Raw genomic sequence first — 27,668 nt, forward strand, 5'->3', positions numbered from 1 at the left:
TCTGTCAGCTTGTTTCTCACTTTGCTGCTCGCTTCTCTCCAGGATCAGGAACCTTGGAGCTGAAGTCAGCCTGATTGAGGACCTGATGGATCCCAACCTTCAGCACGGAGAGACCGGCCTCATGTTCACAACCCTGAAGGTGAGATCACTGAAGCCCAATGTTCGGCTAGTTACTTCCAAAATGCAATTTCTATGTATTCCGTAGTAGTAAGTAATACGTTACAATATTACCATCTGTGTAAAGTAGTGTTGTGATTCTATAGTTAAATTCTATTCCCAGCCCGCTGGGAATTTATATTTCTGATACTTTAAGATGTTTATTGCCCTCCCCTGTAGGGGTGGTAAAAGATCTTATTTAATCAGATATTATTTCAGCTGTTATATACTGTTTATGACACACAGTCCTAATAACTGTGTGTTAGAACAATAGATGAAAGAGTGATTCGAGCACTAATCATGGTCAAACAGTTATTTCTGCACATACATGGAATAAATTCACCACAACTTCTGTTCAAAATATAAGATTTTATTAACAAAAATCATTCAGCTCCAAGTCAAACATATTTCAGTTTAACACTCTCAACTAAGACTAGTAAAACTCAACTAAACTAAACTAACTACTATGTACAAAGAGGAAGGGAAAAACGGTTGAAAAACATATTACAGTTTAAGATGGATTCTGTGTTTGAAACCAAAGTTTATCTGGAAGAATTTGGGATATGATCAAATTAGCTTTTCACTAATTTTAAAGAAATTGGAATGTTTTCAGACCAATTCACAATGCAAATCCACGAGGTGAATAAAACATTATTTGGCCAAATAATGTTCTATTGAATGATTTGCTTAATCAAGAACCAATAACCTTTAGCTAAATGATTCTTTACCCTCTTTGAAATAGCTAGCAGCGAATAGACATCGGGATTCCACTAAATGACTCTTGGTCATACTTGGCAATGGAAATGTAATGAGCATTTGAGGAACACGTGAACACTAATGTTCTATCAGTGTTAAATCCTTAGTGAATAAAGCTTGTCTAAGCTTTAGCAACAGCTCAACAAATATTCCTGTAGCATAGCGTAGCATGCAGTCCATTCTTTAGCATCAATTAGCGTTGTCTTTACTGAGCAGTAAACACACGATATGATTAGCATCATCAAAAGACACATTGCTTGTTCTGTCCCTAATCATGCCAGACCTGCAAACCTTTTTCCATGTCCATTTGGAAAGCTTGAGTTTCATCCAGTTTTGCAGCTCTGCAGTCAGGGATTCTTTGTCTCAGTCTCACAGCAGGGGTCCCCTCAGTCTCACACCAGGGCATGGTCTTCATCCAGTTTGGCTCTGTAAGTTCTGAAACTCAAGAGAAATGTGTTGCAAAGGTTCTGTTTGCAGCAGTTAGGTTCTGAAGAGTTCTGACTCATCCTTGATGGTTCTGGGGATCTGGTTTCCCTGGGGCCTGCATCTCCACTGTGGGCCACAGTGGGCCCCAGCTTTGAGAGCTGGAGCAGAAGCAGGCTGGATCAGACGAGGGAGAAAAAGGTGAAGAGCAAAAAAAAAAAATCCTGTGTGCTCTGTGGTTTTGTTCTGCCCTCACAGAGGGGGGTAGGTTTTCACACCTCTGTGACTTCCATGTGACTTGCTGGCTGAAAAAGGGGGGCTGCAGAAGTCCCCCAGCTGTTATTCACCAAAGCTGCGTTTTCTTCTCTGGTCATCCTATCAGGATGAAATATGGACACTGCTTCCCAATGTCCAAAAAGTATGATCATGGCATATGGCACAACAGTAGTAAGTTACTGATTATTTTTGTCACTTTCACCAAAATAAACATAGCTATAGCATAACATAGCTATAGCTACATAGCTGGAGCTGATGGCTGGGTTTGAATGCCCGGTCCGATCCAGTCAGCAGCTCAGCTGCCCCCCCATGTAAAATAAAAAAAATGTTCCTCCTTTTCAGAAACCCCAATCTGGTCACCCTACTATATGTTCTCACGCTGCTTGAAAATGCTGCTGTTTGTTTGTTTTAAGTAACAATAAGGAAAAAGTCAAAGAATCTGATAATTTCTGTTTAAATCTGATCGTCTTCTGCAGGCCTGCTTCATTCAGATCCAACAGGAGTCCACTTTATAAGCAGCCGTTACAGGAAGGGTTTCATTCATCCTGGCCTACCCTGAAGCCCGGAGCAGCATGGCCCCCTCTGCTGTTTGACTCCATCGTTCTGGTAAAGTTTGGGTCAAAAAACTGGATGATTGTTGAAGTTTCACATGAATCCAACATGTGGAGACGTCTGCTTGTGGTCTTAAATCTGCTTCCCTATCAAACTCTGGAAGAGTTGATTCAAAGGGAGACAATGCACTAATTAAATTAAATATATTAATATAAATATCTTTTTAGCACTGAAATTCTCCTTAAAGGAACCTCCAGCATATAATAGACCACTTTACTGATGTACACCAAACCCTAATGGATTATTGTTATAACAGCAGTTACACAAACTGGAAAGGATTTATATTTTACTGTATTTTTCTTTTAAGGGAGCAAATGTTTTTAAATAATATCAATGCATTTTGGATGCAGCTCTTTATTTTACTAAAGTTCTGTTTGTGCTTTAATGAGCATCTAAAACAACCAGCAACAAAGCTGTCTGTAAATCTCAAAGTTTTAGCCTCAGACTGTGTGCCAGCACTGAAATATAAACATTTTATACGTGTAAATAACTCTGTCTGTTACAGATCATGGATCCGTTGGGAACTAACTCCTGTACATAAAAGGGAATGTTTTATCTGCTGCCTACAGCAGAGAGCGGCAGGTTTTAACAGGGTTTAAATTTACCTCCTACTCTGCAGCGCTTAAATGACGTTTTAGTTGTTTGGAATCGTTGAGATTTTATGCTCAGATGTTGGTATTGAGTCATCGTGGATGAGATTATCACATTATTTTAGGCATTAAAAGAGAATTTGTCGTGCAAATTTGAAGTTATTGAACAGTAATTCTAATCTGATTTGAGATTAAAAGATTCAGGATTGAGTATATTTATGTATCCTGAACAGAAAGGAAGATCAACCTATTTAAATCCTGAGTGAAACAGGTTCACATGAACCAGCTTAAAGCCTTCTGAACAAACTTCTTTACTGGATCTAAAGCCTTTCCATTAAAGCGTTTCCATTGAGACACCAAACCTCCTCAATATTCAGCACTTTGTAAATAGAAATGATAAAAACTGATTCCATTAATTAAATTATGCAATTAATTTCTATTAATATATAATATTTAATTAAAATAACACGTAAACAAATCAGCCTCCCACTACTTCTGGTCATCTTCACCTGTAGTAACGCCCGGGTATTGATTTTATGTTTTTTACAAAATGCACTAATTTTGAATTCCACCTCATCTTTGTGCAAAAAAAAAAAAAAATTATTTTTTTTTATTTAAAATTGGTGAGTAAGCACTTTTATTTCCTTAATTGCAGCTTAACGTGAGTAGAAACGCAGCTGCAGTCCGTCATGTTTTAGCCGCCGCGCTGATTAAATGTCTGCAGACCTTCTCTGGACCCATTCAGTTAAAACAGCAGTGAGGCAGAAGGAAAACATGCTGGAAAGAGGTTGAACTGTTTTTTTAGGTTAATACTGAGTAAATATGTGAACCAGGTAGAAAGCAAACTCAAACAAGTATTTAAAAACCAAACTTTTTGACCACGATGAGGTCACGTAAGCTTCTGACCTAATTAGTTTGATCAGATCGTTTATTTTCCGCCTCCTTTTAAGGGGTCTGAGTGTAACCGGTGACAATATTACCTCCAGTTTTACACATAAATGTTTTATTCAGAATAAAGCCGCCATTTTCTGATGGTTAGAGCCAAAATCCAAAACCAGCACAATTTTAGTCCTATGGCACTGTAAAAAAAAAATGCAAATAGGTGCTGGAAACAACAGAATTAAAAACTACAAATGTACTAAAAATAGATAAAAACGATGTAAAAGAAAAACAAATAAATATATTATAGAAAATAAAAGGGAGAAAAAAACAAATGAAATCTCAGAGCAAGCCTCGTTACGTTTATTTATAAAATGTAATTTATCAACGATGTTTTAAAGATTTTTTTTTTTTATATTGATTTGTTGAATTATGGTTTGAATCCAGGAAATGTTCAGAAAATAGGCATTTATATCATCAAACTTGAAGTAAGTTTGTTGTGAAGATGGACCGATACTTTAGCTGATGGATGTCTTTGGCTGATATTAGCTTTTTATTTATCTTCAATCGGAGTTGACCATTGCATGCATGTGATCACATTGCTGCTTCCTCCATTTGTAACCCATGTTACTGTTTCCTTTGATTTGTTCCTAAGTGTTTAAATTGAGAGCAGTAGCTATGCTTCCATGGACGTAAGCAGTCGGAAAAAACAGCCGAACTGACTAGAAATGTAAACATATTAAGTGGAATATTCTGACTGGATTTGACAGGATTAGAATCAAACTGTAATCCATCAGAGATACCTGGATTGGCATTCGATCAGCAGGCATGTAAATGCAAAACAAGTTATTCTGAATGAGGAAGTGAGCTGAATGCGATGCTAACCTGACATCAGCGTCACAGTTCCCACTTTAAGCGGGTTTGAGGCAACCAGAATATTCCCACTGCTCAGGTGTCACATTCTGAATATTTAAATCCATATAGTCTGTGCAGTCCCATCATTTTTTCCTAATCCAAAAACATTTCAGTTTAATTGTTAATTTTGGTTCCTGTAGATTCATCTACTGTGTCTTTGATGTCATGCAAATGGAGGAAGAGAAATAACATTAGCCAAAAGGTCCTTGTTTATTCACGCAGTTTGTTTTTTTGAAACAAAAAATAAAAATGTTAATAAAAAACTCATTAACCAATTTCTTGTTTTTTTGCACTAAACAAAAATGAAAAAAAAACAGATAATGGTAGTCATATTATATTATACACATACTGTATATCCGTGGCGGCTGCTGCTCTCTGAAACAGGGGAGGATCAATGGTGTTAATTAGCACCTAAACAATTAATAGTAATTAATCAATTATTTTGATAATTATCAACTAATTTATGAATCGATTAATCGTTTTAGAGACTGAAAACATGCCTTTATACCAAAATTGTAAAAAAGAAATAAACATTTTGCATTTAAGATAAAAAAAAAAAAAAATCTTGTTCTTCTGTCAATTTGCTCTATGCAGCCTCCTCAAGCAGAAAAGTCTTCGCTTCACCTGGTTTCATTTCTTAAAAAGTCTTCTTCAGCTCTCTGAGTATTAAATGATAAATAAATTATTAAATAATTAACGGATTGATTGATTTGCAAAATAATCAGTTGCAGCCTTAATGTTAATTAAATCCAAACATCACATTTTGCCTTAATAATGTTAAAAAAACATAAAACCCATTTTACTACAAAGGGTGTAAATAGCTGTTGTGAGGCGTTCTGAAACCAGAGCAAGAAGTCGGCACAGGACGACTGTTCTGAATAAATGATTACGTGTCCCTCTATGCTTATGAGGAAAAGCTCCTCGATGTTTGGTCACTGTCAGTCAAAAACCAAGGTTTGAACTCCCCTTCTACATCGATCACATGAAACTAAGAGTTTTAGGGTCAGGCTACTTAACATTGCAAAAAATGTAAATCTAAGTAAGTCATTTTTTCTTAAAATAAGTGCATTTCTTCTTGAATTAAGCAGGTAAGTGAGACTATTTTTCCATTGGAATATGATAAATTTAAATTTGAAGTAAGAAAAAACAATTACATTGTCTTATTTCAAGTCCATAATATCTAATTATCTTAATTTAAGTGTTGAAATACTCATTTAATTGGCCGATCATCCTCTCATCTACCTGCTTAAATTAAAGGTGAATTCACTTATTTAATAGATTTTTTACTTATTTTCAATAGTTTATGCCATGTAACTCATAAAAAGAGCTAGATTAAAAGTTAGATCTCATCCATTTTTTCCCCATTTCTGTTTGGTTCAGAAAAATCAAAAATCTGAAAATGGTTTATCCGATTTCTCACTTTGGTTCAAAAACGAGAAATGATATCTCTTACTGGTTATGTTTTTTTTTTTTTTTCTTCATTTTAGATTTGAAAAACAGACTGGCTTAATGTACAGTTATTCCCCACCAGAAAAAAAAAACAGGTCATATACTGATGTAAAAAAAATCAGCCTAAAACGCAGCCTGTATCGGTCCACCTCTACTTTTTACTGTCATTTTTTTTTTTCTTGTTTATGAGGCTTTGGAGCCTTTATTTATGGAACAGTCACTTTGATATTTTTATTTTCTTTCTTTTTTTTCTCTTGTCAACTGCTGCTGTGTTGAAACCAACTAAAAACAGAATAGAAATGTGGAAAATGATAATAATGTTCCACTTTATCACAGTTAGCATTTCATTTTTCTGCCAGTTGAAGCCCTTAGCTGGTTCATTTCTCAGAGCTTTGTTTCAATGACACTGAAGGTGAATATTTTTCTAACCAAGGTTGTATTTTTATAACTTTTCAGAGGTCTGATCTGCTGCACTGAATGTTTAGTTTGGTTGAATAGTTGGATTAACACTGAAATTTGTTCAGGAAAAAAGGAGAATAAATATGTTTTGGTTCCTGGGATTGTGTCCTGTTTGATATTTTGTCTTTAATGTTCCTGATTCATGATCTTTGCAGCAATGATCATCATAGATTAACACATTAATGCATGGAAATGAGTTTCTCTGTATGAATAAGCAGAACTTTAACTATGAGCAGCACACATTGTTTCAGTCTAATCCACTAATCTGTTCATGTCCATGTTTACGGTTTTTCCTTTCAGGGCATCAAAAGTATTTTGCCAGTGTGTTAAATAAATTTAACCAGTCCTTGAAATTCCCTTTGTTTCATCAATAGTTCCTGACTAAAGTATTCACACCCTCTACTTTTCCACAGTGAGTCTCTGCCAGCACTTTTCCTGTAGAGACTTGAAGAGGCTCAAACTGACAGAATATCTAATTGATGAGATGCAGACTTTGACTAGGCCGTTCTACAATCTAAACCAGGGGTCTCTGATTCCAGTCAGTGTCTCTGACCCGAAAGATCTGAAACAAAGGGCTGAACTTCCTGCTTCCTGGACAGACGACACTGAAAAACCAGAAATGTCATCAGTAGCACTTATTTCTCTGTATTTTCATTACCAAAACTCAAATCGAATACGTGAATAAATGTTTTTGTAATGTACATTTGTTAAAAAAAAATATGCTGTCATAATATACTGCTTTATAAATTGGGTCTTTTAACTTTTATTGTTAACAGTAATCAGTGAAAATGAAGCTATTTAACATTTCTGTAGCTGATTCAATAAAAAAGGCTGTGAAATGAAAGCTTTTCATTTAAAAACGTACGTTTGTACCAACAAAACGCATTTTTAAGAAGGCAGTTGGACTCTCATCAGAAAAGCCTCCTTTGGTTCTGCAGTTCCAGGCTTAGCAGTTATGATCAGAACAATCAAACACCCTGATAGGAACAAGTTTGGACTCAGGAGTCCCTGATTTGATGATCAAACTGTCTCTTTGTCGTACTGCCTAGTCGTTTGGGTCTCATGTCCTGAGGTGTGTGAAAAAGACACGGTTGCAGAGAAGGAATCGGAGCGCTGAAACCTGAGTCATCCTCTGCTGTCGGTTTGAAGATGTTTAACATCTATAGCTCCATTCACACAACCTTTTATTCCTCCATACCAACAATAATAGATTTTAATGTCTTATCATTGTAAGGAGATGATGCATCTCCAGATCCTGCATCAGTTTTTTTTTTTTTTTTAGCTCCTCATAGATTTAACTTTCTTTTTTTTTATATACTCTTCATCTCCTGCAGCTGGTGTTGTAGCCCCATTTGGTGTAAAATTAGCCAATTTAAAAAGTAAATCTACAACTGATCAGAAGCTCTTCAAAGGAAAATATTTTAGGAGAAAATGATTTAAAAAGATTTACAACTTTAAAAAAACTTATTAAGCTGCCACAGTTTATCAGATAGACGGTTCTGTTCATTCTTCAGCCATGGTAATTTGAATTAGTAATTTGTGGAGGTGAATAAACTCAGATTTACTTGATCTTAATGTTTTTTTAAAAATGTTCCTTCATCAGTTTGAGTAATGACACCAAATGGACACAAGAGGGAACTGGTGTCCTAAGGTCTGCAGAGCGTCAGAGTATTTTGGTGGAGGGATATTACAACAAACAAGGTTGTTTCTGCAAAAAAAGGCCTAAAAAAAAGAGTGAACTCACTTGCAGAGCATAAAACCTGCTGGCTCTGTGAGCAAAGCACAGATTGATCCAATGTGTGTTTTTTCTGAAAATTGTCCCTCCATCATCATAATTAGCAGCAAATGATAGTTCTGCTTAATAACTTGCTTCAGCATTAATTAGTTTAAGTATTGGAAGAAGATCCTTATCTGTTTTCACCTCCATGGTGCATCGTTGATATCCCAGAGCTGAACATTTGTTTATAGGAATCTCAAATTAATTGAATTAGCTACATTTTTGACAGAAATTTAGAATCGATACCAGCTGGGAAATACTTCAAGACACTTTGGTCTGATACTTTGGTCTATAATTAGGTCTGAAAGGGCTGCTTCTGCAAAGAAAATCCTGCTTATTTTTGATAATGTGACAGAATGAAAGAAAAAAAAACTGCCTTTGTAATGTGAGCACATTCATCATTCAATTTATTGTTCTGCTTAGCAAAGTTCCTGTCAAATAAACGTAACAGAAGCTTAGTTTGGATTTATCCTTTAATTGATTAAAGGGGCTGAAAACTTCATATTCGTAAATTTGGCACGTGCAGAAATTCTTGTTTCGAAATATGAAAACAAGAACATGCTGTTCATGTGGGGCAGGAAACTGCTGCAAAAAATAGCCACCCAGCTAAACGAGCCCATATTTACGATCGGAGAAGCAATTAAAGATTGAGACAGACAAAGCTGGACGAAGACCCGGTTTTATTTTGCCACCATTAGCTGCGAGGATGAGGGTAAAGAATTTGGAAAATAAACATTTCTCCAAAGCATACTAACAAAGAACTGCAACACAAAAATATTAGTTTATAACTGGTTGTTTAGGGTGCCTTACCTTTGTTAAGTAAACAAGACAACACTAAGATTTAATTTCCAGTGGATTATTTGGAATCAGTGGCTGCTCAGTGAAACAGTAGGTAGCACTGCTGGCTTGCAGCAAGGAGGTTCTGGGTTCGATTCTCGGCCCGGGGTCTTTCTGCATGGAGTTTACATGTTCTCCCTGAGCATGCATGGGTTCTCTCCGGGTACTCCGGCTTCCTCCCACAGTCCAAAAACACAACTGTTAGGTTAATTGGCTTCTCTAAATTCTCCTTAGGTGTGAATATTTGTCCTGTTTTTAGTGACCCAAGCTGCGATAAAGCGTGATGGACAATGGATAGATGGATTATTTGAAATTAAAGGAAAAATTTGTTGGAAAACAGTTGATGCACACAGTGGAGGATCCATGATGCTGTGGGCTTCTTCTCTCCTGTTAGGGTGCATGACATCAGCACATTTTCAGTAATGATGTGGTGGGCTCTGCCAGAAAACTAAAAGCATTTCTAGCCTGAGTCTTTAGGCTGATAAACAATCAGAAACATCAAACCCAATCCTGACATGAATGGAAGTCTCTTTCCCAGCCCAGTTCTAAATCCTGCAGAAATCTGCAGCTCCTGCTGATCTAATGCATGCACTCAAATTAAATATTTTACACTGTGAGCCCTTGCTGCTGCAGTAAGAAAAAAATATCTCTTTATTTTTCCACGTCTTCTAATATTTATGGGCTGAGATGAGATCTTTCAGGAAAAAAGCATTTGGAGTCTGAACCGTTTCCTCAATGTTTTTAAAGCATCGATTTTGAAAAGATTGTTTAAAAGAAACTTTTCATAATCAGAGTTTCTCAGATGAATGGTGGCATAACAAATAGCAATTTCCCGCTTCACTCACACTTTCCAGGCTGCGTGATAACGCGTCTTCCAGAAAAGACTGGAGGAAGTCTGGAGTGTTTAGAAAATAAGCGAAAGCTGCTGGCTTCTGTTTAGGAAAGATATGAACAATGGAGACTTTGGAGGCAGCTTTCAGCCGAAGCGTGGACGGAGATGCACAAAAACATTTCTTAATCATCATGATTAACAGACATGAAAACATTCGCTGTAAAGCCAAATGAACATTTGTTTGAACAGGCTGTTTTTGCCAATTTCTTTTATTTGATTAGCTTAATTATAGAAACTGTGGGCGTTATACAATACCAAGAAAAAATATGAAACAGAAAACTTTTTAATCTTAAGTTTTCTGATATTATTTATGCTAGAATATTTTTCTCTTAAAAGCTAAGCTGGATTTCCATCAGAGCAAAAGCAAAGGTTTTATATGAAATGTTTTCTAACAATAGTTCATTCTCACATGGCGTTGTGCTGTTATCCTCCCTTGTTCTCATCATGGTGTAAATCTGAGAAGAATCTTTAAGTGTGTAAAAATCCAAATTCTTCCTTAATAAAGAAAAAAAATCATTATTTCTGTATTTGTGAGAATCAGGAGGAGAACTGCTTTCATTAGTTATGTTTTGTTTTTGTGATACGGAAGAGCAGCTCCTACAGTATTTTCCATCTGGGTGGAAAAGTTTGTTGTGGTTCAAGGCTCAGTTTGACCTGCAAATAAACACATCCATTCAATCTAAAAATCCCAGTTTTCCATATAAAAGCTTGATTCCAGGATGTTCTTCAGATGTGGATAAAACAGAACCTCTTTATTCATGATTATAATGTTTTACATTACAGGTTTAAGCTTTAAGACGGAAGGAAGCAGAACAGGTCCAGATTCCAGTCAGTGTCTCTGATCGACAGATCTGCACCAAAGGGCTGAATCTCTCCTTAGCATTCAGTCCAGTTCTACAGCTGGACTGACGACCCGGATAAACGATAAGGTCATCGTTAGCACTTATTTCTTGGTATAGTGCTGAAGCTTCACCCAGGTCATAGTAAAGTCCCTTGAGATGAGGTGTTGTGAATTGGCGCTATATAAATAAACTGAATTGATTTGAATAGTCATTTTAAAAAAAGTTTAAAAAAAAACAATCCACTAGACTTTGTTTCCAAGTTTGTTTGCATATTAAAACGGATCTGTTCATCTGTTTTAATTTGTGTGTTTTCTAGACCAAAACAAGGCTTTCTTGGGCTACTGTATAAAGACTCGAACTTAAAGCTATTTCTGACATTTTGAATTGAAAAAGCTTCTTGGATGAGAATTAAGATGTCTTAAAACTTGGAAACAAAGTCCAGTGGATTGCTTTTTTTTTTTTACTTTTTTGGAATTATATCTTTGTATTTTTATTACCAAAACTCCAATCGAATACATTAATTAATGTTTCTGTGATGTATAATTGTTTGAAAAAAGATTAAGCAGCATAAATACTTTTATAAGATAAGCTCTGATGAAAAGATCAAAGATTGGAACCTTTATTTTAATACTGGCATCATTAGCTTAAAATGTTTGATAATGTCTTTCTGGAACGTCTGTCATGTGCTGGTGGAGTATAGGTTCATCTTTTAAAACTTCGAGCTTTTTTTGACCTGAAATAACTTCAGACTAAAGTCTGTTAGCAAACATGATGAACTATTTAATGAGTTTATTTAGAAAGGGAAATGAAATACAAAAAGGGACTTAACTCTGCAATAAGTATTAGAAATCTAGTATATATGGCGCTTATAAATGGGACAGACAGATAGCATCTTGTTCAAACAAGGTTGGAATGTCTACAGAAAATTTAATTACCAGTTTTTTTACATTCAAAGTAATTAATTGAATAAAAAACATCAAAACTAAGATAACATTTTTTTTCACTATATAAATTTAAAAAACATATTTTACTGTAAGCTGCTGCTAATAAAATTCAAAATGTGTTTTCAGGATTTTAATTGATCTGCAGCTGCATAAAAAAACCAAATAAAAAAAATCTATAAAAACAATGAAAATATGTCAAGCTAATTGTACGTGCAAATGCATAAACTTCCAGGAACATTCAGATCTGCAGCAGCTCCTCGCCTTCATGCATCTATTAATGAGGACACCTGGTTCAGTGCATCCTGGTGCCACATGGCTGTCATCGTCTGTGACCTTCCTGAACCGTTTATCAGTGCTGAACCACACCAACATGCCTCAGAGTTGCAAAACTCCAGGTTAATCAATAAGAAGCTTCCTGTTTATGATGAACTGGTTAAAAACGCCTTTCCTTACATTCAGGATCTGCAGTGTTTGCAGAGAGATTGTATGGTGAACCAGCATTTTGTGTTGCATCAATAAACTGCGTGTTTGTGTGCATTGATGCAACATCCGACTGCTTCACTCCCCCTGAACGCATCATTAGGCTTCTGGTTCATGTCATTAAGGTTGACCTCTGGCACATTTCAACCTGAACCTGTTCAGCTGCATCACATCCTTGCACAATCTATAGGGAAGCTTTAATGTGAAAAAATATGAAATATCTTCATCCAGAAGTAAAGCATGTGAAAACAGCGGAGGCCAACAAATAGTTTGATTTTATGCCTGATGAACAATTTAACTGAAAGCTGAGAGGTTGGAGAGGAAAACAGCTTCTGTGGCTGCTATAAATACCATCTAAATAGATTGAAATATCTTTAAAAAGTTAAACTACTTGAGTAATTTGATTTTAAATGTGACAGTCTCTCATCTTATACATTGATCCCACTGAATGTTGACAAAATGTTATTATTTTAATTAGTGTTGTGCTGATGCCACTTTTTGGCCCTGATGGTATCGGCCGATACCGATACCATCTGTTTGAAATTGATGTGTGTGTGTATATATGAAGAATTGCATACTGCTTGGATGTAAAATAATTGCCATCATGGCTTTATCAAGCTGCTGCCTACCTTTGTGAAGCAGGAAAAAGATGAATACAAAGTGAATCCAGTAGAACTTTTTATTGCCTACCTGGAATGGGTGACAAAAGTTTAATAAACTTTTGGCTCTCAAAATGGTATCAGTGCCTTATTTGTCGGTACTTGCCGATACTGGTATACTGGTATCAGTATCTGTGCAACACTAATTGTAATACCCTTTTTAATTAATCGCATTGTGCATTAAGCAAATAAAAAACAAGAAATGCATTTTTTTTGTTATTCTTTGCAAAAGTCTGAAACTGAGTTACATCATTTAATTGTTATATATTAAATTCTTCTATCCTGTGAAATTGCAGGAAATTCCTGGCTACTAAGTTGCTGTAAATGAAATTATTTACTGTAGTATTTACAGTATTCCACGCTATTATTTTAAATGGACAATACAATAAAATACAAATATATATTTTGCAAAAGGTACAATATCTTGTAATTATTTCACGCTAACAGTCCTGTATATGATTTATATTAAATTTACAGCACCTTTTTATCCAGGGTGACAAAGTGGTTCAGTTTGTGTTTACCACTTGTCCCTTATTCGTTCTTTTGATTTGTAATGCTTAAATTTAAACATTAATTTGCAACTTTGCTTCCCTTACTATCTTTGTTTGTGTTAGCATTATGTTGCAGTTTCCATCTATTTATGTTTAAGTTTAAAGCTATTACTTCTGGATTATTGGATGAAATTGTTTCTTTTGTTTCAAAGTATATTCATAGTATTTGTTTTCCTTTTTACTCACCATTGTTTTAAGTATTTCCAACTAAATTGACTAGATGATGTCATCCATTACTTTGCTGGGTTGTACCATTTAGAGGGTTTCCTTTGGAGTTATGCTTTGTTTCTTTTTCTTTAAAGTAACTTTTGGAGTTATCTTGTATCACATTGTTTATTTTGCAGACTCTTCCTTTATGTAGATGAGTTTGTAAATTAGATTAATTTTATTCTTGTTTCTTTGTGTTTAGACTTTGTTTTTTTTTTCTACCTGTTAAATTGAGGCTTGGTCCACTCAAGTGCAGGTGTGTTGCCACTTGGTTAGATAAGCCCAGAGCTCTTGGAAGCTCGGGAAGGGCACAGACAACAAAAAAAAACGGAAAAAATCAAAATAATAGTGAAGGCTGCAGAAAAATATCTGGACATTAAAGATTTGAACTGGGAGATGGTTGGAAGTATGATGGGAGGACCGATGGGACCATCAGAAACTGGCAGAGTTAATATGACCTAGAGTAAATTAAAATTATATGGGCAAATGTGATTTAGTATTATGTTGGTTTAAGTTACACAGGTTTTTTTTTGTTTTTTTTTTTTTGTTTTTTTTGGGGGGGGGGTGAATCGTTTCCTGTTTTCTTGCTTTACTCCATATCAGTTGGTGGCGGTAATGCACAATTCACAAGTCTGCCAACCGCCATAAAATCCCATAAGAAGAAGAAGAAGAAGAAGCTCGGGAAGGTTTGTCAGAGTGAAATGCTGATTTAAAGAGGAAAAGGAATTTCCTGTAAAATTACAAGAAATGTCTAACAGTGTAGAAGTATAGGGTTTATTTAAGCTCTTTTTGTTTCAGATGCTTTTGTCGATCACAAATTAAAACTTAAGCAAAACTTAGCATTCACTCTAGAGATATAAATAATGCAGAAAAGCAAGGGAGTTGAAGGGAAAATAAGAGACGCTGAACTGAGCATTAGAAGTGAACTGATGTGTGCCGTTAGACCAGCTTGGCCTTCCTGAATCGCTTAGCAGAGCCTCTGGCCTCCATACTGCGGCTCATTTATACTCCACCATAGAAAATCATTCAAAAGGATCCAAATAAGGAATGAGTGCAAACACTTTACACTACACTGAATAACTTTTCATTACGCTGATATTTCTGCATCATAAATCCCTTTTCCTGGCCTGTTTGCCCGTGACGTCTTAACTTTGCCACAGTCTGCAAACCTGTGAAGTTAGAAGTAATTGAGTTCATAAAATGTTGTCTTTTAATTTTGGATCCAAAAACATATACAGCATATATACAGGTTTCTATTTAAACCTGATGAGAAACAAATAATACAGAAAATATTCAAACTAAAATAAGTCTGAAGCTAAAACATGTTTCCTTTTTTTTTTTTTTTAAACCAGGATAGAGATTAATATTTTTTTTTCAGTTGAGTCCTGGTCAAAAATAAAACACAAAGTTATAATAGTCAACGAAAAACAATGTTTTATAAAACTTCTTATTTATATTATCTGTCGTTCCTAATGTAGACGTGTTTGCTTTATTCATTTATTTCCCAGAGTCTCATTTCAAATAAAAGTGAGTGGATGTTTTGGGTCCTCTTTAATAATCAAATTAAGTAACCACAAAATAAACAAGGCTTGTATAACATTAAATTATTTTGTTGGACCTTCCCCTTTAATAAAATATTCAAATTTGTTTTTTTGAAGGACTTTTCATGCTGTATGATCAATTTTTTTTTTCTAAATCAACCTCCTGATAAATCCCCCTTTGTACCAGTTTTGTATTCTAATCAAAGGCTGGAAAAAATCCTACACAGGCCACACTTTGATAACGCCTGCTCTAAGCCACAATCATCAAAACTAACAGAAAACACAACAGTTATATCAGTTTGCATCTAATGACATGAACTCTGATTATTAATTGAGGTTGAAGAATTTGTTTATGATTAATTCTTCCTTAAATGGAATTAAATATCTCTGCATTCACTGTGTTTTGTTTATTTACAAATTTGGAAAGTTCTTACACAAGAATTTATTTCATTTTTAAGTTTTTTTTTTTTTTGCTTCTGCGTTTTTGCTTCAGAACCAATTTGCCTTTTCTGTATTAATAAAACCTATTCTATCAGATTAGGTCAGTTGCTTTAATGAGGTGAATTTTTTGCAACCTCCTTGTTTTCTCTTAAAAATCATAAATCTTTTCAAGTGTTTATTTCCTAATGGGTCCCTAGTCTTTCCTTTCTAATTTCAATATTTATCTACACTACATAAAACGTCTCATAACCATCTTTTCTATCAGTTATTTGAGGAAGAGAAGCTGGGATCTCTGGAGATTCTGGGTGAAGCTGCTATGAGAGCCATTATCCACAGTCAAATGACTCCTATGGCTGTTGCCTTAAGGGCAAAATAAAAATAATAATTAGATTCTGCAAATACACTCTGAGAGGAAATGCTTCATTTAATTTTTGTGTGGTTTGATAAATGAAGCCTAGGCGGAAGTTTAAATGAGGAAACTGATTGCTTTACTTCATCCACCTGCGACACCGCAAATCAGCTTTGATCCACACCTCCATGAAAGCCAATCGACCTCCAAAGTTCATCTTGAAAGGCCTCCGATACGCACCTGTCTGCTCCTGTGCGCAGGCGGCGGATGCACTGTGACTTCATTTAGATTATCCCGTTTCAACCCACCTCCATCCCCTCCTCCACCTTTGTAGCTAAAACTTCATCTGTGTCATTCCTCCCAGACTCTTACTGCGTTTCCTGTCTCATCTTCATGCTTGCTCATTATGGACAAGTTCTTTCAACCTGTGTTATCCAACTGGACTTCCATCTTCCAGGTTCCTGGGTGAAGCTCTAGTTTTAGCTCACGTAATTCACTGGATCTCCCCATAAAGCTCAGCAGACCGTATCGCTAACCAGCAGTCTATAGACTGACCAACTTCATCTATCTCCACTCCACCAACCTGAGGCGGAGGGGAAAACAGCCCTATTCTTTGCTCCTGTTCATGCATATCTATCAAAATTAAGTCCTATGTTTCCTGCCGAGATCTAAGCGCCAAAGACAAAGTAATTGTAACAGTAAATTTCTCCTAATTTTCTTTTCTCTTTGTGTGAGTTTTTCAGATTGAAATGTTAAATTTGACTGTTTGACAGTGATGGCCAGCATTCATTTTGGGGTGAAACTTGTGAAGCAGCTGTGAAGCACAGAGGTGGCAGCATCATGGTGTCATCTGGGTGTTTTTCTAAAGGTGGAGCAACATGGCATGGATGGGGAAACAACCGCTTCTTTAATCAGAATATGGCTGTACGTAAGACGATAAAGTCCACCCTGATCTCAGTTCAGAATTATTTTTGGGTGGAGCTGATGAAGTGTGAGTGAGCATGGTAGCCTAACACACCTGGATCACTCTCAGCCGTTCTGAGTGGAGAAATGAACCTAAATCCCGGTGAAACTCCTAAAGAAGAGTCTTAATCTAGTTCGAAATTGTAAATTTGTAGAAAGAAAAAAAAAATTACATATGTTATCTATCTGACGTTAAATTAGTCTATTACTGAAGATATTTTTTCAATTCTTAAACAGTGTGGAAAGAATTTACAAAAAGAAAGCTGCTGGATGGTCATCGATCTGTAATGATGTGAGATGTAGACACACACAGACAACAAGAACAATAAATAAAAGAATGTTGAAATCTTTACTTTGGTTGATCTCAGGCCTGGAAACCAGATTGTTACTACAGACCCTCTGTGAGAGTTTGAAACATCAGATTCCTCTGAGCGCGTGAGAAGAGGAGTAAACCAACCGCAGTATGACTTCACTTCTGTGAAAACTGTCAACTGAGAACTTCCAGGCAGGACTCGCTCATCCAGCTCAATTATTTATCCCCTGCACCACCTTTTTGTTGCTCTGAGGCCCTTATGAGGAGCCGATTCTTACGACATCCAGAGAGGTGAGACAAGAGCTAACAGAAGCAAGGATTCACATTCCTGATGAGTCAGCAAACACACTGTCACATCCCTGGTGGAGGCTCTCCTAACGTCCCGGTGAGGAATGTGTGATTCAGCCTTTGTCCACACACTGCCAGCCCTGCTAATAACCAGGATAAATATGACCTCAGAGGTGCTGCTGTTTGAGAAGTGGCTGACGCTGCTGGATCACCGCCGCTCTACAGAACCTGCAGGACCTTCACTGGCCTACATCAGGAAACCAAAGCCTCAGTTCTTTAAGATTATCATCATCTTCACAACGTCTTTACATTTTTCTTGCAGCCTTAAACTTTGTTGCATTTCTTTGGGATTTAAATTATACTAATACAAATATTATTCATGCATTTAATATACTTTATAAAACATCTGCAAATGATTTGTTGCATGTCTCCAGCAGCTTTGCAAATAAGGACAACAAGATTTTTAATTGTTCTTCACAAAATAGCTGAAGCTCAGGCAGAACGTCTGAAGATTAAAATCAAATATCAAGCCTTGTAACAGATCCTTGTTTGGACTGATTAGGTAATTCCAACATATAATTGAGAAATTTGGTTCAACCTATGTGGCTGCAGCTCTGGTTTTATGATGAGGGCCGCTGCCTCGTTTAATGTCCAGTTTTGTGCTAGTTTAGCTTCTGCTGTAAATTCAAATGGGTTTTTCATCCTGGATCATCACATGCTTACCTCCATTCACCCTCCCATCCAATCGGCTGCCCTGTCCCTGCAGAGAGAAAAGCATCCCCATAGCATGATACTACCGCTGTCTAGGGATGATGAATTCTCTCCACACACAAAATAAGCTGATCAGGTGGATTTTGGTTTTATCTAACCAGAGCAGCGTCTCATGCAGCAGGGATTTAGGAGTATTAAAATTGGATTCAGAGGGTTTTGGACAAAAATAATATCTAATGATTTTAAAATAAAAAATTGAAAATGTCAAACTTTAAAACGTTTTCTTAACCTTTTATTTCCGATTTGAATTTAGAATTAGCATACTGAAGTAAGAGCATTGCATTTAATTTCTTAGATTAAACAGAGTTCATTTGGTATTTGTCACGAATCCAACAAAAAAAAAGTGAGGAATTTACACATCTGTGACAGACTGCTGCTAATAAAGAATCTAAAGACCTATTTCAAATTGTTCTCGGCTAAGTTCTTTCTTTAGGGACTTGAGTTGTCAGAATTAAACAGTTAAACTCAAAATATGTTAATTTCTCTGAGAAAGGAAGGGTAAGAATGCAGAAAATAAATACCAGAAAAGAGATGCTAAAGTTTTATGCAAAATCTCTGCAAAGATATATCTGAAAGGATGCAAATACATTCAATATCCAACAAATGGAAAACAAAAAGAAACTACAAAACAATTGCACATGATTTATCTCTTGTTTGTTCCTCAAGTAACAAATCTCAGGGAAACCACAAATTCATTTTTTATTATCTACGTATTAATTCAGGTTGAATACATTTCATTTTCCTGTTGACATTCTTCAACACTTCACACCTGCTGCTTAAAAGTCCCAGTGGAGTAGAAATGAATGTGAATGCCTGCATCTGTTTAAACAGGAGAGTTTGAAAATCTGAGCAAAGTCCTCAAACACACAGAGGCAAAGAAACGACCTCATCGTGAGGAAGAGGGTCTCCTGTATGCAAATGCAGAAAAAAGGGCTGGAGCTCCCTGTGCAAACTTAATGGAGACTAACACCATCATTGTCTTCATTAGCGTCACAGCTCCATCTTTTTTTGTTGTTTGTTTTTGCTCATCTGAGCTCATATTCTATTAAATGCAGAACTGAATTTAATTCCAGGTGGAAAGGATAATGAATGCTATGAGGCAGACTGCTATGATGCTCCACTCGCAGATCTTAACTTTGATCCTCCACAACTTCATATGCTTCTATGCTGCATTTTTGGTAGAGAAAAAGAACACGAGGCTTCTGAGTCTTAACATAAACTAAAATTTAGATACCTAAAGTTAAACAACCTAATAAGGGAATCCTTCCAACACAATAAATGTCTTTAACAGATGGTTATTGATCTAACATATGCACTCCAACTGCTTTCCGTTGTTTTTGTTTTGGGGATTTTGACCGTTGGGGTCTCTTTTGATACTACTTAACTTTGTAGAAATGTCTTCAAATGTTTGTGTTAAGCTCAAGGTTAGAGTCAGGGTGAGGTTTCAATGAGGGATGTGCGTGTGTAGGGATGGGTGTGTGTGTGTATCCTTGGCAAGCAAAGTGCTGACCCAGATTTCATGCTTTGGGTTGGCATCACCTGCAAACAGCAAGCTGGCTGCACAGAGACTCATTCACTGCCCTGCAAACATTCACTGGCCTCTGAAACGGGGCCGCGTGCCACACACTCATCTGTGTTTTTTGCCTCCGTAATGTGTGTAGGTGTGTGAGTCCCTGTCAGACGTCAGGAGCATGACTCTATCCTGCACATTTCGCCAAAATAAACAATCTAACGCACACGCAAATCCTAACAACAGAGGTTCAAAATAAGCAGCTTTGCACACAATGTGCTGACGTTATCTATCAGGCTTGAATGGAAATGTATCTCTGTGGAAAATGTTAAGTTTGGCTTTTGAATGTGTGTGTTATTACATTTATAGATTCCTGAATGTTTTTGTTTTTGTATTCATGTTGAAACACTTGCTGAATTAGTATATCCGCTATACAGTTATTTGTAAAAGAATGTCACAATTCAATTGGACCCTTATAAAAAAATATTTTGATCAGGATGCACATTTCAAAGCAGGAAAAATAAGAAAACACATCATTTATTGTGGATAAAATGTTCAAATCAAACCAAAATCATCTCATTATTTTATAACTGCACACATTAGAGAGTCACTTCAGTGAAATCATACAGACATACTGCTAAAAGATTTGATCACCACATTGCAGATTTACTCCTCATGGCTGAACATGTGGTGACAATGAACAGTCCCCTTGATTGTGTTGTTGACTTTGCAGCAATCCCTCATACCAGACATGCTTGGAGAAACAGTAGAACAAATCTTGCTTTTAATAGGTTCAAACTTCCCTGAGAATCAGAATGAGTTTTTATTTTCTGTCAAGACTTAGTGGAGGTTTGAGCAGACACACAAAAGGAACATAAAATCACCGTTCAAAGAATGCTTTCTATGTGAGAGAAAAGTAGAGGTTAGTTACAGACAGCAAGATCTACTAAGTGATAACTGCAGCTCAATATAGAGTTTATCTGTATATTTTGAATATCTGTAAGCAACTGAATCAGTTACCTGTCAGTACCTGTGTGTTGGACGTTTCTACATAAGAATGTTCAAAAGCAGGTGTGAGGAGTCACAGACCTGTCCCTCAGAACCGTAAGCAGACACAGAGGAGATTGAAACCCCAGACCTCCAAAGCCAAATGACATCAAGAACGCCCCACCCACTCCAAAAAGAAAAAAGAGAAGAGAAAAGAAGAAGAGAGGAGGTGAAGACAGCTACAGTGGAGAATTCCGAGGGAGCAGCCGCGACAAGCCCACACCCCCGAAGCCCACATGGGGCCCAGATCCCATCAAGTAACCTCTGTCTGTGAGTCAACACATATCCAATTACCCAGCACTGGACACCAAAAACTCTATAGTAAATACTATTTTGGATATTTAATCTAGCAACAGTCTTTCTGGGTCTATTCTCGCTTTGCATAAGTGTAATCAACCACTGAAAGAAACAAAACACTCTATATCTAGAAACAATAATAATGTCTAGCTAAATTCAGATTGACGTCTATTGTTTATTAAAAAAAATATATATAATTTAAGTAGCAAGGAAGATAAAGCCTGTCCAAGAGGAGTCCCATTAATATTTTTCTAGGAGCCAGCCACACTACCCTTGTAGGTTCAGCAATGCTGGGCATCTTTTGGGGTCCAGCTTTGTTGTTTCATGTATATTGATACATCAAGTTGTTGGATCACTTCATTTTATAACAAATACTGAAAGGAATTACACATTGCAGTAGCCTCACTTGATGCCAGCTTACTGATGGGAATAGATGAATTAAATGAAGTGATCCTCAATGTGAGTCCTCATAGCTTCAGGCTCTAATTTGACTATATCTGTGTATAATTTAAAGCAGATTAAAGTTCTCCAGAGGGAGCCTGTTAGGCCATATTGCTCAAAGCTGGAGAGCAGGTGAGATCACTAGTGTGAACCTTTAACTCTTCTTTCAACACTGCAGGGCTTTAAACCTTCCTGGTATCAGATGATCATTTTGTGAAGCAGCGTTTTCCAAGAACCTCTCAAACTTTTGGCAAAGCGAGAACCTGCAGCTTGATTAGCTGGGTCTAGTTTCGGTGTTGTCTTCCACTGTTTGAGAGGGATACTCTCAAACTCACTGTTATATTATGGACATTTATCCCCACCTTTTGCCTAGCTTTAGTTGTACTACCAGTTTAATTAAAGCCATAGTAAATGTCTCCCTTTATTAACCTTTGAGCTGTGTTACTCATCATAACATAAGTAGAAATAGGATTTATTTATGACGTTCTCCAGTAGTGGAACATAAACGTAAAACATTCACACTGTGATCAGGTAAATATGTCAGGAAGTTAACTTGAAATTGTGGGATGGAATAAACAATAAAGCTGAATATCATCTGCGTAAAGGTAATATAGTTCATGCTAAGAAAAAACCTGCCCTCAATAAGCAGTTACATTTACTAAGAGAAAAGCTGTGAGACTTAAAAAGCCTTAATAAGGTTAAAAGGTTAATGGTCTAATCTAGACCTTTCCATATGGAGTGTTTACTTGTTCTTTTCATGCTTGCAAGAACTCTGGGAACTCAGGTTCTCTCAGCTCAGCAAAACGCATCAAACAAAGACTTTAATGGAGCCTTCCAAAAAAGGAAAATTAAAAACAATCCACTGGACTTTGTTTCCAAGTTTGAAGACGTTTCACTTCCCATCCAGGAAGCTTTTTCAATTCAAAATGTCAGGAATAGTGTTAAGTTCAAGGTTTTATACAGTAAAAGTGAAATTACAGTAAAATTTGAAAAAAGCTTCCAGGAGTGGAAGTAAAACGTCTTCAAACTTGAAAACTAAGTCCAGCTTATGGAGCCTTATGTTGTATTTAATTTAGCTTTGTTTTCCTTTGCATGGTTGAAAATCTTGTATTGATTCACTGTTTTACTTGAACTTATGCAAATGAACACCTACACGCCAATTCACTTTTCACGTCAGTGTTGGCGTTTAAAGTGGGTCAGATAGCTGCAGAGAGCGGGGATGTTCTCTGAGGACCCACCTCCTCACAGTCCCAGTGTGGCGCTGAAAACTGCCTGTTATCAGAATTTATCCTTCCACTCTAAGTTTTCTGGCTTTAGGAAAATCTCAGCCCAACTACACATCAAGGCTTTTATATATGGAAAACAAGTGTAAAAATAACATTTTGGTTGGCTGTTAATCAGTTTTTGTTTATCACTCATCTGGCTTCTTAGCATAAAATCATGTAATTTATGATTTGTTTATTTCAGCTTAAAATTTGCTCTAAAAGCCTGAAGAGCTTCTATGTAACCATAGACCCTCACTGTGGGAGTCAGATTACAAAAGAACACATTCTTCAGGAATTTCTATTTTTTAACCTACTCCCACTTTACTCCTCATAATTTTTTAATTAAACCAAACCAGCAGTTCATATGAAACACTACTCAGAGGGAAAATAATTATTTTTATAATATTGTTTTTATTTTAGAACTTTAATTTTACACAGCTTCCTTTTGTATGCATAAGAAGGAAAGTATTTAAAAAGTAATTTAATTTCCTTGTCATTCATTTTTATATCAAATTCATAAGGGAGCTGATTTATTGCAGAGCATTGTCCTTACAGAAGTTCAATATTTGATGTAAAAAGCATCCAGGCATCTGTCCGTCTTCTTCCACTTCTTCCATCAGGGTCGGCGTGGACGAAAGGCGGGGTACACCCTGGAAGGGTCAGAACAATTCAGTGAAGCCAATTAACCTATCAGTGATGTTTTTGGACTGGGAGGAAGAAGGAGTACCCAGAGAGAAACCACGCATACAGTAGGAAGAACATGCAAACTCCATGCAGACAGACCCCGGGCCAAGAAATGTGTCATGATGTAACAAAGTACTGACCCAAAAATGCAGAAAACCGAACAGAGAGTCCTGGAAAAGGTTTAACGGGTTTTATTGAAGAAGTAAATCAATGGGAGAAGTGTTGCTCTGAACACTGCTCAACCGGAACTGCAAAGTGAGGGGAAGACACAGTGGTTAGTTCAGGCTCAGTGGGGAATTTGACTCGAGAAACTTGAAGAGGTTTTGGTTGCCGACTCACAATTCCAGAGAAGTTGTTGTATCCTTGACTCCTGTCTGTATGCCGTGGTTCCAGTGTTTGTCAGATTCGGTGGAGGGCGGAACAGGATTTACCCAGAATGCGGTTGATAGTTGGAGAACGGAGAAACTGACTGCCACTCAGATTTCCTGTGGTACTTGAACGAGTCGTAGTGGAGAATAATCCCTTTCTCAGTGGAAAGCTCAAACGATCTCTTGGGGAAAGTGGATCCAAACCTCCTGTTTGAATCCCAGCTCAGTTTGAAGCTCAGTTTATCCTTCCAGGGTGTGAAGGTCCGAGAGATCCAGTTAACAGGACAACTTCCTGCCAAGAGGCAAAGACAAAACAAAGTTAAACTCAGGGTAACAAAAACCCAGCTTGACTCAGCAAACTCAGCTTGGTTAGAGTACCCTAAACTCCCAAACACTCTGGCGTCGAAGTAGTGGCAGTCAGCAGCTTAAGAACACTCCGTCTAATGAGGAAACCATCCGCAGGTGTGTGAGGAGGCGGACCAGAACCAGACGCCTCCTGGTGGATGAAGGGAGTCAAACACAGAAACACAGACACAAAACAGGAGTCCTAACAAAATGAGCCCTGAAATTTCTTGCTGCAAAGGAAACAGTGCTACAAACTGCACCACCGTCTAGCCATGTAAAAACCAAAACTGTCTAAATTAGTATTGATTTACCTTTAAATTGATTTGAAATGAAACGAAAAGTGAGAGCTTCAATTTGGGAAAACAGAAAGCTGAAGTTGTGGTTAGCTACGATTGACATAAATACACTCCAGCTGTGCAGCAGCTTGTAGAGCATCCCCTCGAATCATTGCAGATCAAAAAATCAAATACCTTGCACCCTAAAATGTGCACATTTTAACACACTGCAACAAAAAGAGTAATTTACCATGATTGCTTCTAATCCTCACCTCCTGGATAATAAACACCGCCTCACTGGTAAAACAGGCACAGATGCGCATGTGCTTCCTGTGGAGGATGAGGAAAGCCCTCCTGCCCGCACCCATCCTCACCATCTTCTACAGAAGCACCATAGAGATGTTCTGACCAGCAGAGTGGTGAGAACAGCAGAGAAGATCATCGGGGCTCCTCTTCCCTCCATAAAAAGTAATTTCATCCCAAGTCTGTATGTCCCGAGCCCGTAGCATCATCAATGACCCCTCACACCTCCACCATTGACACTTCTTCCTGCTGCCCTCTGGGAAGAGACTTTGCAGCATTCTATGCAGGACCAGCCGTACCAGCAGGTTCTGTAACAGCTTTTTCCCCACTACCATAAGACTGTTGAACTGTTAAAAAACTCTAAATCAAGTCACAAATCGAGACTCTGCATCACACTGATAAGATAATACTTACACTACGTGTTGAATCTTCAAAATAGAACTCAACTGTGTTTTCTACTGCATTTTGCGCCATTTCTATTTATTTATTTTGCACTGCTCTGAACCTTCCCTATCAATGCCTTTTTGCACCATGTCTCTCCCACACTGTGAACATTTTCATCACTGCTGCACTTTATTGTTCTATTTCACCGCTAAGCTGCTGCTAAAAAAAAAAAAAATAATCAGTCAGAAAGCTTTATAAACAAGATTTAGTTTTCTATACGCTCTTTGTATATAAAATGACAATAAAGTTTGTCTAAATCTAAGAGCTACACAAAGTAATATAATTGTAGAGTGTGGGATTAACTTTCATTCCTTACTCTGGTCCCCACTGATAAAACCAGGGATTTTTTTTATATAACAGCAAAAACTGGAGAGGTAATATGTCCATACTCCACAAACACGTGAAAGATGATGGTCAAGTAACAGGAAGTCAAAACTGAATTTTCTGGCCTACGTTACATTACATTATTACACCAAGAATACACACCAACCCCCACTACAAGCAAGGCTGGTGTTATTAATGTTTATATACGCTAATATGAGTATGAATAAACCTGATTAACAGATGATAATGAAGGAAAATGTGTAAAAAGCTTGTTCTTTATTTTATTTATTCACAGAAAAATTGCTTTAAACTAAAATTGCAAAACCTGTTAGCCAATTCTCCCACGATGTTTACATTTGATCACTGTCGGACTGTCATGAGAGCTGTAAAAAACGACAACAATAAATGTTGTCTAAGTCATGTGATTTCTATAAAACTGGGATTAATATATTAATTTTGAAAGGTGGTTTAGAAGTTTCATTTTATTAGTTACTGCAATTAAAGATGAATTTTTAATGAAGTGTTTTTGTTGCCTGTTTTATAGGAGATTCACTAAAAAGGATCCTGCGTGATGTTTTGGTGTCTTTGCTTTCTTTTGATTTGCTTTTTTAATTCCCTCTGAAAAAGTTCATGTGTGTTTTGAAGTGCAGGGTTTGTTTATCACAGAAGCGCTGAGAGCTTCGCTGGAAGTGTTGCAGCCCTCTGCAGAATATTACTGCTTATGGACATGAAATAAGCTGAGCTGCACTTCAGTGTGTTTTCTCTCTGTATAAAGTTACACATGATCCTCTGTCCTCCTTCGATGGCATCAAGGCCAGTGGGAGTGGGCCCTAGTGGGTAGAGTTGGTGAGGAATTGAAAAGACAGAAAAGAGGGAGGCTTGTTCGAACAGAGCCAGACTCGTCTGTGTGGTTTTACGCAGAGCGTATGTTGGTATATGTCAAACACTTACATGCAGACATAAAATATTTCCTTCCTTCCATCCCACAGCCCCCTCCTCCCATCTCTCCTTCATTTTACCTGAATTCATCTCTAAGGTTTCAGATGTGTTTTGCCACGGTTAACTGCTATTTACCTTCCTTTCATGCAATGATTAAAGTGCATGTTTTAGCTCCGCAAGGTGTGCCTAAACCATAATTACTGCAGCAGGTTTTAGGTGCAAACATCATGAATTAGGTCAATTATTTTTCCTCTGGTTGCAGAAGGCTGGACTGTTTATGGTGGAGAGGAAACAGAGGATTACATTTTGCTTTTCTTGATTAGTTCTGCTAACCCCTCGGCGTGCAGAGTTGCTGCATTTCTCCTACTTAGAAGAGGAGCTAAAAAGCTTTGCTAAATCATCTTAGATGTAAGCCAGAAAGTTGAGTTTGCAAAGAATGACAAACATTCACAATCAGTGTAAGCCAAAAGAGCCCGACTATTATTTTTTCCCATTTTTTACATCTAGAAGTTGTAACTTTCTTGTATTAATTTACCCATGTTCACTAACAAAGCTGAGAGCCCTTCCTACTGCAAATTTGTTTTAATTACACTTTATTGCATGTAATTTTATCTTCCAGCTCACATTTGAATGATGTTTGAAGTTGGCCTGTCCCATAATATTCAAATAAAATACATCTAAGTTTGTATTTAGAACATGGCTCATTGTGAAAAGAACAATAGGTATTCTACTTGTTTTCTGCATGTAGCTTCAGATTTTCTGACAGTCTTCTTATTTGCAGCTTTACTCAGGTTCTCCTTTTCAGACAATAGGGGTCCCTGGGGACAGGAGGAAACGAGAGGCTTCAAATCCAGGTCATGCACTGACTGGGGCTTTGAACACCCAAAGACATTTGATCAGGAGCCACAGCCTCTGTCGACTTCTGCTTTCTCTCTCACATGTGAAGAGGAATAGTTTTTTTTTTTTTTTAATCTTTCAGCTCCATGGGAATTAGTTTTAGCTTTCTCAAAGTATCCCTCTTTGAAAACCTGAGCCCTGAACGATGCAGTCCTTTTT

The 27,668-nt window shown here is 37.0% G+C and overlaps 1 protein-coding gene across 2 annotated transcripts in view; it reads left to right on the forward strand.

The window, feature by feature from the left end:
* Positions 1–3,925, forward strand: part of LOC119777484 (alsin-like) — a 49,846-nt gene extending 45,921 nt beyond the window's left edge. For both annotated transcript variants that reach the window (XM_038276370.1, XM_038276372.1), the window contains 2 exons: positions 43–139; positions 2,088–3,925. In XM_038276370.1, the coding sequence (XP_038132298.1) occupies positions 43–139; positions 2,088–2,126 (136 nt within the window). In that variant the 3' untranslated portion in view covers positions 2,127–3,925. The remainder of the gene's footprint in view (positions 1–42; positions 140–2,087) is intronic.
* Positions 3,926–27,668: the final 23,743 nt, after the last annotated feature.

The sequence above is a fragment of the Cyprinodon tularosa genome, unplaced genomic scaffold (genome assembly GCF_016077235.1).
Source record: "Cyprinodon tularosa strain WSP-4 unplaced genomic scaffold, ASM1607723v1 ctg124, whole genome shotgun sequence".
NCBI classification, from domain to species: domain Eukaryota; kingdom Metazoa; phylum Chordata; class Actinopteri; order Cyprinodontiformes; family Cyprinodontidae; genus Cyprinodon; species Cyprinodon tularosa.